The 12,229-nt window shown below is 57.7% G+C and overlaps 1 protein-coding gene across 5 annotated transcripts in view; it reads left to right on the top strand.

The window, feature by feature from the left end:
* Nucleotides 1-12,229, top strand: part of IGSF9B (immunoglobulin superfamily member 9B) — a 48,799-nt gene that overhangs the window by 29,600 nt on the left and 6,970 nt on the right. For 4 of the 5 annotated variants that reach the window (XM_012739605.2, XM_076002659.1, XM_076002658.1 and 1 more), the window contains exons 16-18: nt 1,765-1,926; nt 2,621-2,666; nt 3,226-4,875. In XM_012739605.2, the coding sequence (XP_012595059.2) occupies nt 1,765-1,926; nt 2,621-2,666; nt 3,226-4,875 (1,858 nt within the window). Of the gene's footprint in view, nt 1-1,764; nt 1,927-2,620; nt 2,667-3,225; nt 4,876-6,292; nt 6,339-12,229 lie in introns of all 5 variants that reach the window. The other variant, XM_076002660.1, reaches the window with a different exon arrangement.

The following is a 12,229-nucleotide window of genomic DNA, read 5'->3' as shown; positions in this document are numbered from 1 at the left end:
TTGCTATACATTCTTGGTTTCTTCTAGTGCTATCCTCTGGAATGCGGGTGGGGCCGTGAATCAGTGGGAAGGAACAACAGGTCAAGCTTTTATTGAATGCCTGTTATAGGCTTCTTTATAATTACATGGGTTTTATTTGGAAAATTGTTGTTTGTTGTTGTTTGCCTCCTTTCCTTCCTCTCCCTAGATCTTTTCAGGCTAAATAAAGCCAACTCCCTAGCATTTTCTCCATTTATCTTCCTTTCTCTTGGCCCTGGTCCCATTGCTACACATCTCTCCAGCTACAGTCCCTGAAACGTGGCAGGGTCCTCCCCGAGTGAAGGAGCACCCTTGCTACAGGGAGAGCGGGCAGGCGACGGCGCCGCTTCCTTAGGCGCTGCCCGCCCAGAGCCCCGGGCCCCGGTGGACGGATCTTGGCCACGCAGCGGTGCAGCAGCACTTGCAGAGCCAGGAGGGCACCGGTGTGCGCAGTCTGCAGTGGCGTGCGATCGCAGGGGCCGGAGTGGACTGTGATGTCTGCCTCTTCCATTAGGGGCCACCAGACTTTTTTAAAAAAGAAAGTTGTCCTCCTATAGGCAGCAGAAGCGGAGTACTTCTGTCTTGGCTTCTCTCCAGGAAGAGACGCAAAGATGGAGGAACAGCCAAGGCCAGAGTAGAAGACTTGAGCGTTTTGCAGGCTCACCTCAGTGGCTGTTCTCTTCCCAGTAGCTTCCTGCCCGGCTCCCGGAAGGAAGCATGCCTAGTCAGACCATTCCACATGGTGGACGAGGACGCAGTGACCTCAGCATTCCCTGTAGTTAGGGCTCTCCCTTCTGACAGCTGTAGCGTTCATTTTCCACTCAACCAATCAGCATAATTTCAACGATTTTTATCTGTTATTATTGATGTAGCAATGGATTCTGGCCAAATATATCACAATATATCGATTTTCCCCACGATGAACCTAGAGTGGCACTTACTGGTGTAACTGTCCTATGGGTATAATACACAGGCCGGGGGCTCGTCCTGGCTGTGCCATTAATGAGCTCTGGGAATTGAGACATGAAGGGGGCCTCAGTTCTTTACTTAAGAAGAGAGAATCGGGCTCATTTCTTCTGTCCCTGCCAGCTGTAGCGTTCTTCTGTACCTGAGCTGACCAGAGTATGCTAATCCTCCCTGTAGAGAGCTGCATGCCTACGGGGTTAAAAGATGGGTGGATCTGAATTCTATTGTAATAATCCCTCTCCCTGCTATAGTATTTTACCTTCAAGGCGCCTTCACACCTGGGCTCTCACTCTGTGGAGGCAGCATGGTGGAAGGCAGAAAATCCCAGACTGGAAGTCAGAACGCTGGGTTCTGGTTTGGGGCTGAAGGCAGTGTCTACATAAGCTAGTCTCTCCAGCTAAGCAGGTCGGAGCTTTTTCACTTAGAGAGTGGGAATAATACGTGTGCTCTGTCTACTTTATGGGGGTAATGCGAGAAGGCCCAATAACCTGCATGGAAGTGCTTTGCAAAATGTCAAGCACCAGCAAGCACGGATTGTCGTCGAAGTAAGGCGTAGATACCTGTCTTTTTTAGAAGCTATGTGAAGATTACTTGACTTGTGGGGACCCTCCCGTACCCTCGTCATGTGCCGTGCAGGCCTCTCCAGGTAGAGCCTAGTGTGGGGCCTGAGCCTCAGTACTGCCTGTCCTCAGAGGGAGGGCAGGGGACTTGAGCGCTGTGTGTTAGGGCGGTGGCGGCCCAGGGAGGGGCGGACTCAAGTGCCCTCTGCCCTCCCTGCAGACATCTTCCCACAGCCGGACCTGACCGCGGACGGGCTGGCGCGGCCTGTGTTGGCTGGAATTGTAGCTACTATCTGCTTCCTGGCAGCTGCCATCCTGTTCAGCACCCTCGCCGCCTGCTTTGTCAACAAGCAGCGCAAGCGTAAGCTCAAGCGCAAAAAAGGTGGGTGTCGGGCAGGGTGTGGTGGCTCACGCCTGTAATCCTAGCACTCTGGGAGGCTGAGGCGGGCGGATTGCTCGAGGTCAGGAGTTCAAAACCAGCCTGAGCAAGAGTGAGATCCCGTCTCTACTATAAATAGAAAGGAATTAATTGGGCGACTAATATATATAGAAAAAATTAGCCCGGCATGGTGGCGCATGCCTGTAGTCCCAGCTACTCGGGAGGCTGAGGCAGGAGGATTGCTCAAGCCCAGGAGATTGAGGTTGCTGTGAGCTAGGCTGACACCGCGGCACTCACTCTAGCCTAGGCAACAGAGTGAGACTCTGTCTCAAAAAGAAAAAAGTGGGTGTCGGTCCCCTTCCCCACCTAGCCTGGTTTCGGATGCTCCCCATCAGGAGAGAGGGACCATTGTTGGCATGAACTCCCCTTGGAGATGGGAACACTGGGGTCTTGTGGGCAGAGCTGCCAATGGGACTGGATTTGAAAAAGGGAGTAAAGAAGCAGGGGTGGTGGGGAGAGGCTAGCGCAAAGGCAGGGCTGGGTGGGCAGGGGCTTCTGAGCTGGGCCCAAAGATGCCCGACGTGAAAGCAGCTCTTCCCCTCTGCACTTGCTGTGCCCTGCTCACCCCGGGCAGGAGGGGCCACGCTGCTGGTGGCTCAGGCCTCAGTGGGCTCTGTCCCCTTCTCTTCTCTTCCAGACCCTCCACTCTCCATCACTCACTGCAGGAAGAGCCTGGAGTCACCGTAAGTGTGTCTGACCCTGGGCGAACCATACGGTGGGATGTGGGGAGGAGCTGGGTGGTTTGCCTTGCCCAGTCCTAATTCCAAGTTTCTAAGCTGTTGACTGTTACCTGACCCACGTGTTTAAGTTGTCCATACTGAGAGAGGGAGCGCTAAAGTAATAGTCCAAATTAGCGAGTGATCCATTCCTCTCTAGCCTTGGAAGGCATGTGTCTAATTTGTCTCCATCCTAACAGGCATGCCTTCTTAATATGTCTTGCTCCAGCTGGTATTAAAATGAGCTTGTGTTTGTTGCACAAGCCGGGAGTGGAGCTGGAGGTGCGCTTGGGTGGGGGTGCAGACGCGGGGCAGGCGGAGCGAAGGCACAGGGGTGCTCATTGCAAAGAAGGCTGGGGCACGCCGGACAGTGGAGACGGCCAAGTCTCTCCCTCCTCAGCAAGAGACGCAGCCGGCTTCTCCAGCATCGCCTTCTTAGGAGTCGGCCGGTTGTTGGGAGGAGGATGGGAAGCCCTAGGCCAGCATGCCCCCACGCCTCAGGCCTCCTGGCTCTCACTCCTTGCAGCTTGTCCTCCGGCAAGGTGAGCCCCGAGAGCATCCGGACGCTCCGGGCCCCGTCAGAGTCCTCCGATGACCAGGGCCAGCCCGCGGCCAAGAGGATGCTGAGCCCCACCCGGGAGAAGGAGCTGTCATTGTATAAGAAGACCAAGAGGGCCATCAGCAGCAAGAAGTACAGCGTGGCCAAGGCCGAGGCGGAGGCAGAGGCCACCACCCCTATCGAGCTCATCAGCAGGGGGCCCGACGGCCGCTTTGTGATGGACCCCGCCGAGATGGAGCCCTCCATGAAGAGCAGGCACATCGAGGGCTTCCCCTTCGCGGAAGAGACAGACATGTACCCGGAGTTCCGCCAGTCGGACGAGGAGAATGAGGACCCGCTGGTGCCCACTTCTGTGGCTGCCCTCAAGTCCCAGCTGACCCCTCTGTCATCCAGCCAGGAGTCCTACCTGCCACCACCAGCATACAGCCCCCGGTTCCAGCCCCGTGGGCTGGAGGGTCCCGGCGGCCTGGAGGGTCGGCTCCAGGCCACAGGCCAGGCCAGGCCGCCGGCCCCCCGGCCCTTCCACCATGGCCAGTATTATGGGTACCTCAGCAGCAGCAGCCCTGGGGAGGTCGAGCCACCCCCCTTCTACGTGCCAGAAGTGGGCAGCCCCCTGAGCTCTGTCCTGTCATCCCCGCCCCTGCACAGCGAGGGGCCCTTCGGCCACCCCACCATCCCCGAGGAGAACGGAGAGAATGCTTCCAACAGCACGCTGCCCTTGACTCAGACGCCTACGGGGGGGCGCTCCCCTGAGCCCTGGGGCCGGCCAGAATTCCCCTTTGGGGGGCTGGAAGCCCCAGCCATGATGTTCCCCCACCAGCTGCACCCCTGTGACGTCGCCGAGAGTCTGCAGCCCAAGCCCTGCCTCCCCCGAGGACTGCCCCCCAGCTCCCTGCAGGTGCCCGCGGCTTACCCGGGCATCCTGTCCCTGGAGGCACCCAAGGGCTGGGCGGGCAAGTCGCCCGGCAGGGGCCCTGTCCCAGTGCCCCCCGCCGCCAAGTGGCAGGACAGACCTATGCAACCCCTGGCGAGCCAAGGGCAGCTAAGACATACCAGCCAAGGTATGGGCATACCTGTGTTGCCTTACCCCGAGCCGGCCGAGCCGGGGGGGCAGGGTGGCCCCAGCACATTTGGCCTGGACACCCGGTGGTATGAACCCCGGCCCCGGCCCAGCCCTCGGCAGGCCAGGCGCGCCGAGCCTAGTTTACATCAAGTGGTGCTACAGCCTTCCCGGCTCTCACCTCTGACCCAAAGCCCCCTCAGCTCCCGCACCGGCTCCCCCGAGCTCGCTGCCCGCGCCCGGCCTCGCCCGGGCCTCCTGCAGCAGGCGGAGATGTCGGAGATCACCCTGCAGCCGCCAGCTGCGGTCAGCTTCTCCCGCAAGTCCACGCCGTCCACGGGCTCCCCTTCCCAGAGCAGCCGCAGCGGGAGCCCCAGCTACCGGCCGGCCATGGGCTTCACCACTCTGGCCACAGGCTACCCCTCCCCTCCGCCGGGCCCCGCGCCTGCCGTGCCTGGGGACAACTTGGATGTGTTTGGACAGACGCCTTCCCCTCGAAGGATGGGGGAAGAACTGCTCCGACCGGAGCCCCCGCCACCCACTTTACCTACTTCAGGGTGAGTGTGAGCAGCACCTGCCGCCCGCACCCGATCAGCCTCCCTCCCCACATGCCGCCCCGCCCACACCCGTCCATCCACCGACGACAGGGCTTGTTCCGACATGCTGCAGCATCCCCTTGGGAGAGGAGTTCTGGCCGCCACGGCCCGGCATTGGCAGGCTGTGGGTGCGGGTGGCGGGGCTTACCTGCCCAGGTACCCTGCCAGCAGTGTGAGGGATCTTCTTCCCCTGGCCCAGGGCTCCCAGAGGCCCACACGCTCCTGGGAGCGGATCACCGGAGGAAGGGGGCATGGCGTATCAGAGCAGGTGGCTTCTGAGGGGACGCCCAGCCCCTCTTGGCATTGAGGGCTCTCCACGTCCCCGCGATCCCGGCGTTGGGCAGTGGTGTGTCCAGCCTCCTTTTCCTCCCGGCCCCTCCTCCTTGCTAAGTAGGACCATACCTGGAACCTGGCTTCCCAGGACCAGCAGGCCAGGCGCCTCCTGTTCCCAAACTCTGCCCCTTGGCAGCGTTAGTGAGCGCCGGACTCCAGCCCCTCCACGGCCTCTCCTGGAGTGGTGCGTCCTGGAGGCCGGGGAAAGTCTCAGGCCTGTGACCGTGTGCGGGAGCCACACCCCACCCCTGTGTGCCTCGCAGGAAGCTGCAGAGAGACAGACAGACAGACAAGCTCCCGCGATCAGCCTGCCTGAGAGAGCACTCTCTAAACTGTAGCAGCTGGTATTCCAGGTACCAGAGCCTGGACACCTGTCTGTGCCTCCTCTTCTCTCGTCTTTCTGCCCTGCCCTCCCCGTCCTCTCCAGTCAGTCTTTCTCTCTGCCCATCTTCCTTCCTTCGCCATCGTCTCTGGGTTGGCCCGACTTGCTCAGAAGAGCCTGCCACGTCTCCGTGGCCCTGGATGCCCTCCCCTCCCCTTCTCTCTCTCTCTCTCTCTCTCTCTCTGGCTCCGTCCTTTGGTCTCTCTTCTTGATGTAGCCGCCTGTGGAGGGAGCGGAGAGTTCCAGAGCAGGCTGGCCTGGTGGTAGGCAGGATGGGGGTGGCCGAGGTGGGAGCCCCGCGCTCTCCCCTGCCCCCGTCCCCCACCCTCTCTGGTACCTGGAAATGCAAGCTCACCTCCCACCCTCGGCCCACCGGGCCGCTGGGGAGGAGAAGGGCGCGGCGGGTGGCGGGCGCAGGAGAGCTCCAGCCAGGCCCGGCCCTGCCTGCAGACGCTGTCTGGCAGCCCCGTGTGTGCTTGTGCAGCCGCTCATCTGCTTCCTCCCATCGTGCGTCTGGGTCTCGTCTCTCTCCTCTCCTCCCTCACCCATTCTCTGGCCTCGCCTGTCGGTGCTCGCTGTGCTCCCCCCCTGCTCCCTCTGGGTGTGCGTGGGCAGTTGCCCCCGGCCGGTGTTGATAACTGCTTTGTTTCTGATTGATCTCAGCTATCTGGGCAGTGTTGTCGAGACAAGCCTCTCCTCAGCTCAATAGGTAAGGGAGCTCCTCGGCTGGGCGGGCGGGGGCGGGCAGGCGGAGGGGCTTCGGCAGGGCCATCGCTTCCCGGACAGGGGATCCGAACCATGTCCCCTCACCGCCCCTGGGGTGGCAGTGCCGCTCCTCGATCCTCACGGCTTCTGGGTTCCCCACATCGTGCCGCTCCGGCTGCCTCACCGGGCCACGCTGGCTCAGGCGCCCGCCTCGCTGCAGCTTCTGGCCACCCCATGTCCAGCGCCCCAGAGCCCCCGTAGGCCCCCACTCAGACACCTCGCCAGCCTGCTGCCCACACACCCAGGGCCTCCCCAGAAGCCCAGGGCCTGCATGTACCCCAAGGGACCCAGGCGCCCGACATCGGCTTTGCACCCCTGCACCCCTGGGGCCTGCTGTGGGGCCACTGGTGTCCGGACAGCCCCGCCCCGTTTTCCCAGCAGTCCCAGGCATAGTGTGCCCCTCCTTCCTCCTCAGCCCCCTGGCAAGAGAAGAAAAGCTCTTCTGGGGTGGCTCTTCCCTCACTGCCTTCTTAGGCGCTTCACGACATTAGGGCCTCTCCAGGAGCACAGCGTTGACGTGTGGCCCACGTCTTCCCTCAAGAGCAGGTCTTCCTCAGGGTCGGGTCACCTAAAGTCCTACCAGGGCTAGAGCAGGAAGTGTCACCACTTCCCTGTGCGCCTGGCATTCGCAGCCTGTTCTTGGTTGTCACAGGACTGAAATGTGACCTCACCCTTGGGTCCAAATTGCTTTTAAGATCCCTGTAGTGGCTGTGCTGACTTCCTTGGGCCATGCTGTAGGGAAGGGATTTGGGGAGGACCTTCCCAGGGGGAGAGGGCAGGCGTCCCTGGGGCAGAAGGGTGTTGCCCTGGCAAGAGAAGAAAACCCCTGGGGATCAGCACTGCGTCCCTCCCTCTGCCCCACCAGGGCTGACCCTGCTCTAGCAGCCTTCCAGGTGGACGCTAAAGAAGCCTGGGCATTTTAGGGACTGTCAAGTCTCTTAGCGAGAGTTAGAGCCACCTGAGGCTCACTCTGTCTCACAGTAACCTGGAAGGTGCTTGTTTTTGCTGTAGCCTCCATTGCCCGTGCCCCTGGGAGCATGCCCATGCAGGCAGCGGGCACCTGGGGGCAGAGAGTGAGCCTCCCACCTGGCGCTCTTGGCTTTCCCAGGCAAAAAGTAGCTACATCCCTTCTACCTAGAGATGTCCAGGGAGGCTGGTCCCCCTAATGCAGGACTGTAAATCTCGTGCAATCATAGGAGTGGCCTCCCATGAAGAGGACTGCGTTGGCTTGTCTTTATGATCTGCAGCTATGAAATTATCAGCAGCCCAGAGGTCCCAGAATTGAGGGGAGGCTGCCAGGCTCCCACCCTGCAGCCATGGGAGGGAGCAAGCTTTCATGAGCTCACCTGCTCCGGGGTGCCCTCCACCTCCCTCATTCTCCCTCCCTGTGCCCTGGAGGTGTGAACGCTCTAGACCAGCACTCACCCAGCTTCTAGAAGCTTCCTGGACTCCATTCTCTTTTGTTACTTCCTCTCTCCCTCAACCGACTCTGTTGGCCCCCTCTCTCCCCAGGGCCCCCACTGGGCCAGACCCAAGAGAGCCCAGCTAGCTTGTCCCTGCTGTGGCAAACCCAGAAACCAGGGGCAGTGATGATGGACCATTGTCCCTCTCCTGGGCCTGGCTGCACCCCAGCCTAGGAGAAGGAAATCCTCCTGCCTCCTTCAGGTCAGCCCTTCCTGGTGCCGGCAGCAGGAGCCCTCGCTCTGCCGCTTGCTGAGAGCCTCCCGGGGTGCAGTAGCTGCTGGGCCGTGGGCGCTGCAGGCTCCTCCGTAGATGCTGTCTTCATGCTGCGCCTTGCATGTGTCCCCCTTGGTCTTGCTTGGAGAAGTTGTGACACCTCTTGTCTACGTGCGTTCGCTGTTTCTTTTCCCTTCAGTTTCTTTCCTGTTTCTTCTGCCCACGCCTGTAGTTGTTTCTCTGCCTCTCCGCTTTTCTCTCTCCGTTTTTCTCCTTTCCTAACTCCTATCTCAACGTGGGGAGTAGGCCTGTCCCGTTTGTGGACTGCGGGGCGGCCGTGCCAATCCTTAGCCCCCCGTGTGGTGCTAGTAGTGCCCTGTCCCCACATCTTCTAATCCCCTTCCCTGTTGAGACCTGCAGTGACCTCGGCGAGGCCTCGGTCCAGGAGCGTGGGTGTGGCCGGGGAGCCGTAGGAAGGAGCCCCACTTTGGAAACAAGCCCCTGCCAGTTCCCAGGCAGAGCACGGGGCCTGAGCGCTGACCCCACTGTCGAGGTCCCACCTCGTAGCTAGGCTGGGTGGGTGCAGGCCTGCAGGCCCCTGGCTCTCCACGTGGACGTGGAGGATGGAGCCACCGTTTCCCTGGCTGGGGCTTATACACGAGTGGGCTTCCTCTGCCTCCCGTCTGCAAAATGCATAATCAGGCAAATGGAGTTTGCTCTCAGGCAGTTAGAAGAGGAGGAAAATGCTGTCTAAGCCATTGCTTGACCTGTTGACCGAGGTAGGATGAAACTGGGCGTTAATGGTCAGTTCCCAGGCCTGAAGGGCAAGAAATGTCCAGATGGGTTTTACTTTCCCGTCCTGAGGTTTGCCTGAACCTGGCTGCATCTTTCCTCAGCTCCTCTGGGTAAGCAGAGAGCGAGGCAATTAAGACCACTTGGGCTACATGGGCATGATTTAGGTTTTGTATGGATTTTTTGAAAAGAGAGAAAGAAAAAAAGGGAGCAGTAAACTAAATTCCAGGCAATTTTTTCTAGTTCTGAACTGCAAGAAATACCACCGCGCCTAGGCTTTGAGGCCTTCCTCTTTCAGCAATACCCTGACTTCCTGGGAGAAGGAAAGCCCCAGAGTTGGTACATTCCTGTATGTTTAGGAATTTTGGCCAGAATTTTGGCCAACTGGAAAGAGAACTGTGACCTCAACTTCTTGGAAAGCCCAGGGTTGGAATCTGTTGTATGAGGGTAACCTACAGGTTAAAATCAGGTTTATGCAGCAGCGTGGTTCTAGGGATAGGATGGAGTTGCTTAACTCAAGCTTCCCATTGTGGCATCAGGACCAAAAGCTGCATTCCTGGAAGGGTCCTGGGTGGACATCGACAGTGGACATGGTCAGCGTTTCTAGTAAGGGGAGGCAGTTTGATTCCAAGAAGCCTTTACGTGCTGTTGTAGTCTGTTGGATCACATTTCATGTCCGTCCTGCCAGACACTTGCTTTTATTTTTTCCTCCTGCCTTGGGTGAGTGTCTTGGTGTTTCCAGGAGGCTTTTTCTGTCCTGTGGCTGTGTTTGAGCCCTGAGCCAAGAGTTGAAACAGGTGGGCAGCAGGTGTCCTGGAAGGGCTGTAGCTTGGCTGTTTCTCAAGGGAAAATTGGCTTCTCCTTCTCAATGGATCATTACTGTTTGGGAATTTTTGTCTGAAGATATAACTTCTGCCAGATTTTCCCTACCCCTGGTCTGTCTTACCCTGGCTCTACCACTGAAGCAGAGAAGAGGAGTGACTAGCTGCTAGTGCACTGCAGGGCAGATTTATTTCTCAGGTGTGGGGTGGATGCAGTGTTTTTCTTCTATACAGCGTCTATAGCTATGTTTATAGGGAAGAAGTTTGAAGACCAGTTTAGCCAAGAGGCTTGGTTCTCTCGCATAACTGGATTACTGGACAAGTTGCTTAACCTCTCTAACTTCAGTTTCTTCATCTGAAAATGGGGCTCAATGTAGTAGTTACCTTTTAGGGTTGCTACAAAGATTAAAGGCAGTTCTCGTACAGAACATAGGACAGTGCCTGACATGGTAAGTGGTAAATCAGTGCTAGATGATAAAAGTTAAAGAGTGGCAAGGTGTTGATTCTAACAACCAGATCAGCCTGGCAGCTTCACCTGGCTTGAAGACCCCACGGGGGTTCCCTGTCCCAGTTTCTCTTGTGCCCTACTAGGCCAGGGCGGGGTTGGAGGCACTGGTCGTGCCCACTGTGTGCCCGCCCAGGCATGTGTTGCTCACCTTGTGCAGTCTTTTGAAGAGGCTGGCCAGGACCAGAAGACAGAGGTCAACGGAATGGGTGGGTTCATGTCTTTGATTTTCCTTTTAGGCAGCAGGAAGAAGCCTTAGTCAAGGAGGGGGTGAAGACACTCCACCAGCATTGGCAAGGCACACTCCCTGCTGCCCTAGGCCTCTCACCCTTTGTCTGCCTTCACCGTTCCCTGCCAGCTGCTGCGGTGGTGCAGGATCTCTGTGGGTAGCCTGCAGGGGTTGTAAAAGAGGAAGGAATGTGGCATTGGCCTATTAGGTCTTTGGGGGAGACTTCTGACGGTGAGTTGGACTACTTTTCCATGGGAAGCATATGCCTGTGTGAGCTGCTTAGCTCTGCTGGCAGGGGCTATGGGAAATGAAGACATTGTCTCTGACCTGAACTTTGGGGGAGTTTCTTGATACTTTATGGACTAAAGGACTATAGAATGATGACATTCCTCAACGAAGATGGAGGTCACTTCATTGGCAATTAATGCAGTAATCCCCAGAGATGAGAGAGGCTTATCTACAATTAGCCTGTACATTTCCTCTTTCCTCCTCCCTGCAAAGATATTTGATGTTGGGGTGGTGGGCTGCAGTTTTCCCATCCCTCTAACATTTTTTTCACCTCAGACAGCCTGCCTGCAGACCTCTGGGGACTTCTTTTGCCCTCACAGTGTTGTCCGTCCTACTTCTTTTAATCAGGATTTACCAAAAACCAATTGCAGTGGAGATGGGGGAGGGAGATATGAAGGTTGAGGTGAGGAAGAGTGTGAGTCACATCCATACATCATGGCCCTAGAGCATCCCTGCTTCCCTGATCATGCGCTAATGCCAGTGCGGTGGGAGACAGAGTGACCCATCTCTCTCTTTCCCCCTTTGTTCCCCAGGCACCCAGCTGGGCTAACTTGGAGAAGAAATGGCATTGATAATGCGTTTTCTAGGTTTTCTTCCTTTATGACTCTTGAAAAATTCTCTCCAGTATACAGTGTCGCAGACCGCCCCTCCCCAGTCCTCTTCGGCCCCTTTGCTACCTGGGCTGCTGCAGGGGCTCCAGGTGAATTGACAACCACGTCCTAACCATGTAGGCAACCCACCATGCAAATGACAAAATTCATTTCACAATCACAGTGGAGAAAGAGAGACCTGATACGTGTTCTCCTCTCCCAACCACCGCCGTTTCTCTGTGGGATCTTAGAATGCAGAGACTCTTGACACTTGTCACGGATGGCAGGGGCCCTGTGAGGCTGCCAGCCCCAGGTGCTCTGTCGTAATCTCCTGCCACCCTCTTCTGTTCTCTTACGTGGCTGGAGGGTCTGAGCCTCGTCCGCAGGTCAAGGAGACACCCTGCTGAAACTGCGGTAGATGACAAGTATTTGTTGCCATCAGCTGGTGAGGTTCTGCCTGAGTCTTGCAGCTGAGGGGACGAGCCTGGTGAAGCCGGGTTTTGTGTCATGCATCCCCCCACGTGCTGGCTTTCCCATTCAGCCCTTCCCGTCCCTGCAGATGGGGGGCAGTTGGCGGGGAGGGGTGTTGCTCGCCTCCTGCTCTAATTTGCCCTTTTGCTTTTCATTCAAAGGTCTTGATCGTGATGATTTCCAGCAACTTCAGACATTGAACCTGCTTCTTCTCTGTCACTGACGCATCCCAGCTCGAGTTACGTGGGACAGGGCTTATTATTAAAGTCTCTTTCTCTTCCTTTCCTAGGGTTGCTCTGTGGGTCTGTTCCATCTGAGGTAGTTCATGCTGCTGGAGTTTTCTACAGGGTTTTTTCCTTCCAGGAGCCATAGAAAAGCAGGTGTCAGGGAGCCGTCGTGGACACCTTGGGCTCCGTGGAACGGACCCTTTCCTCCTGTGGGCAGCCATCTGCCTTTCTTCCA

This window comes from Microcebus murinus, chromosome 4 (assembly GCF_040939455.1).
Source record: "Microcebus murinus isolate Inina chromosome 4, M.murinus_Inina_mat1.0, whole genome shotgun sequence".
NCBI lineage: Eukaryota > Metazoa > Chordata > Mammalia > Primates > Cheirogaleidae > Microcebus > Microcebus murinus.
Note: the sequence above shows the minus strand (reverse complement) of the source record. Positions and strands in the feature narration are given on the sequence as shown.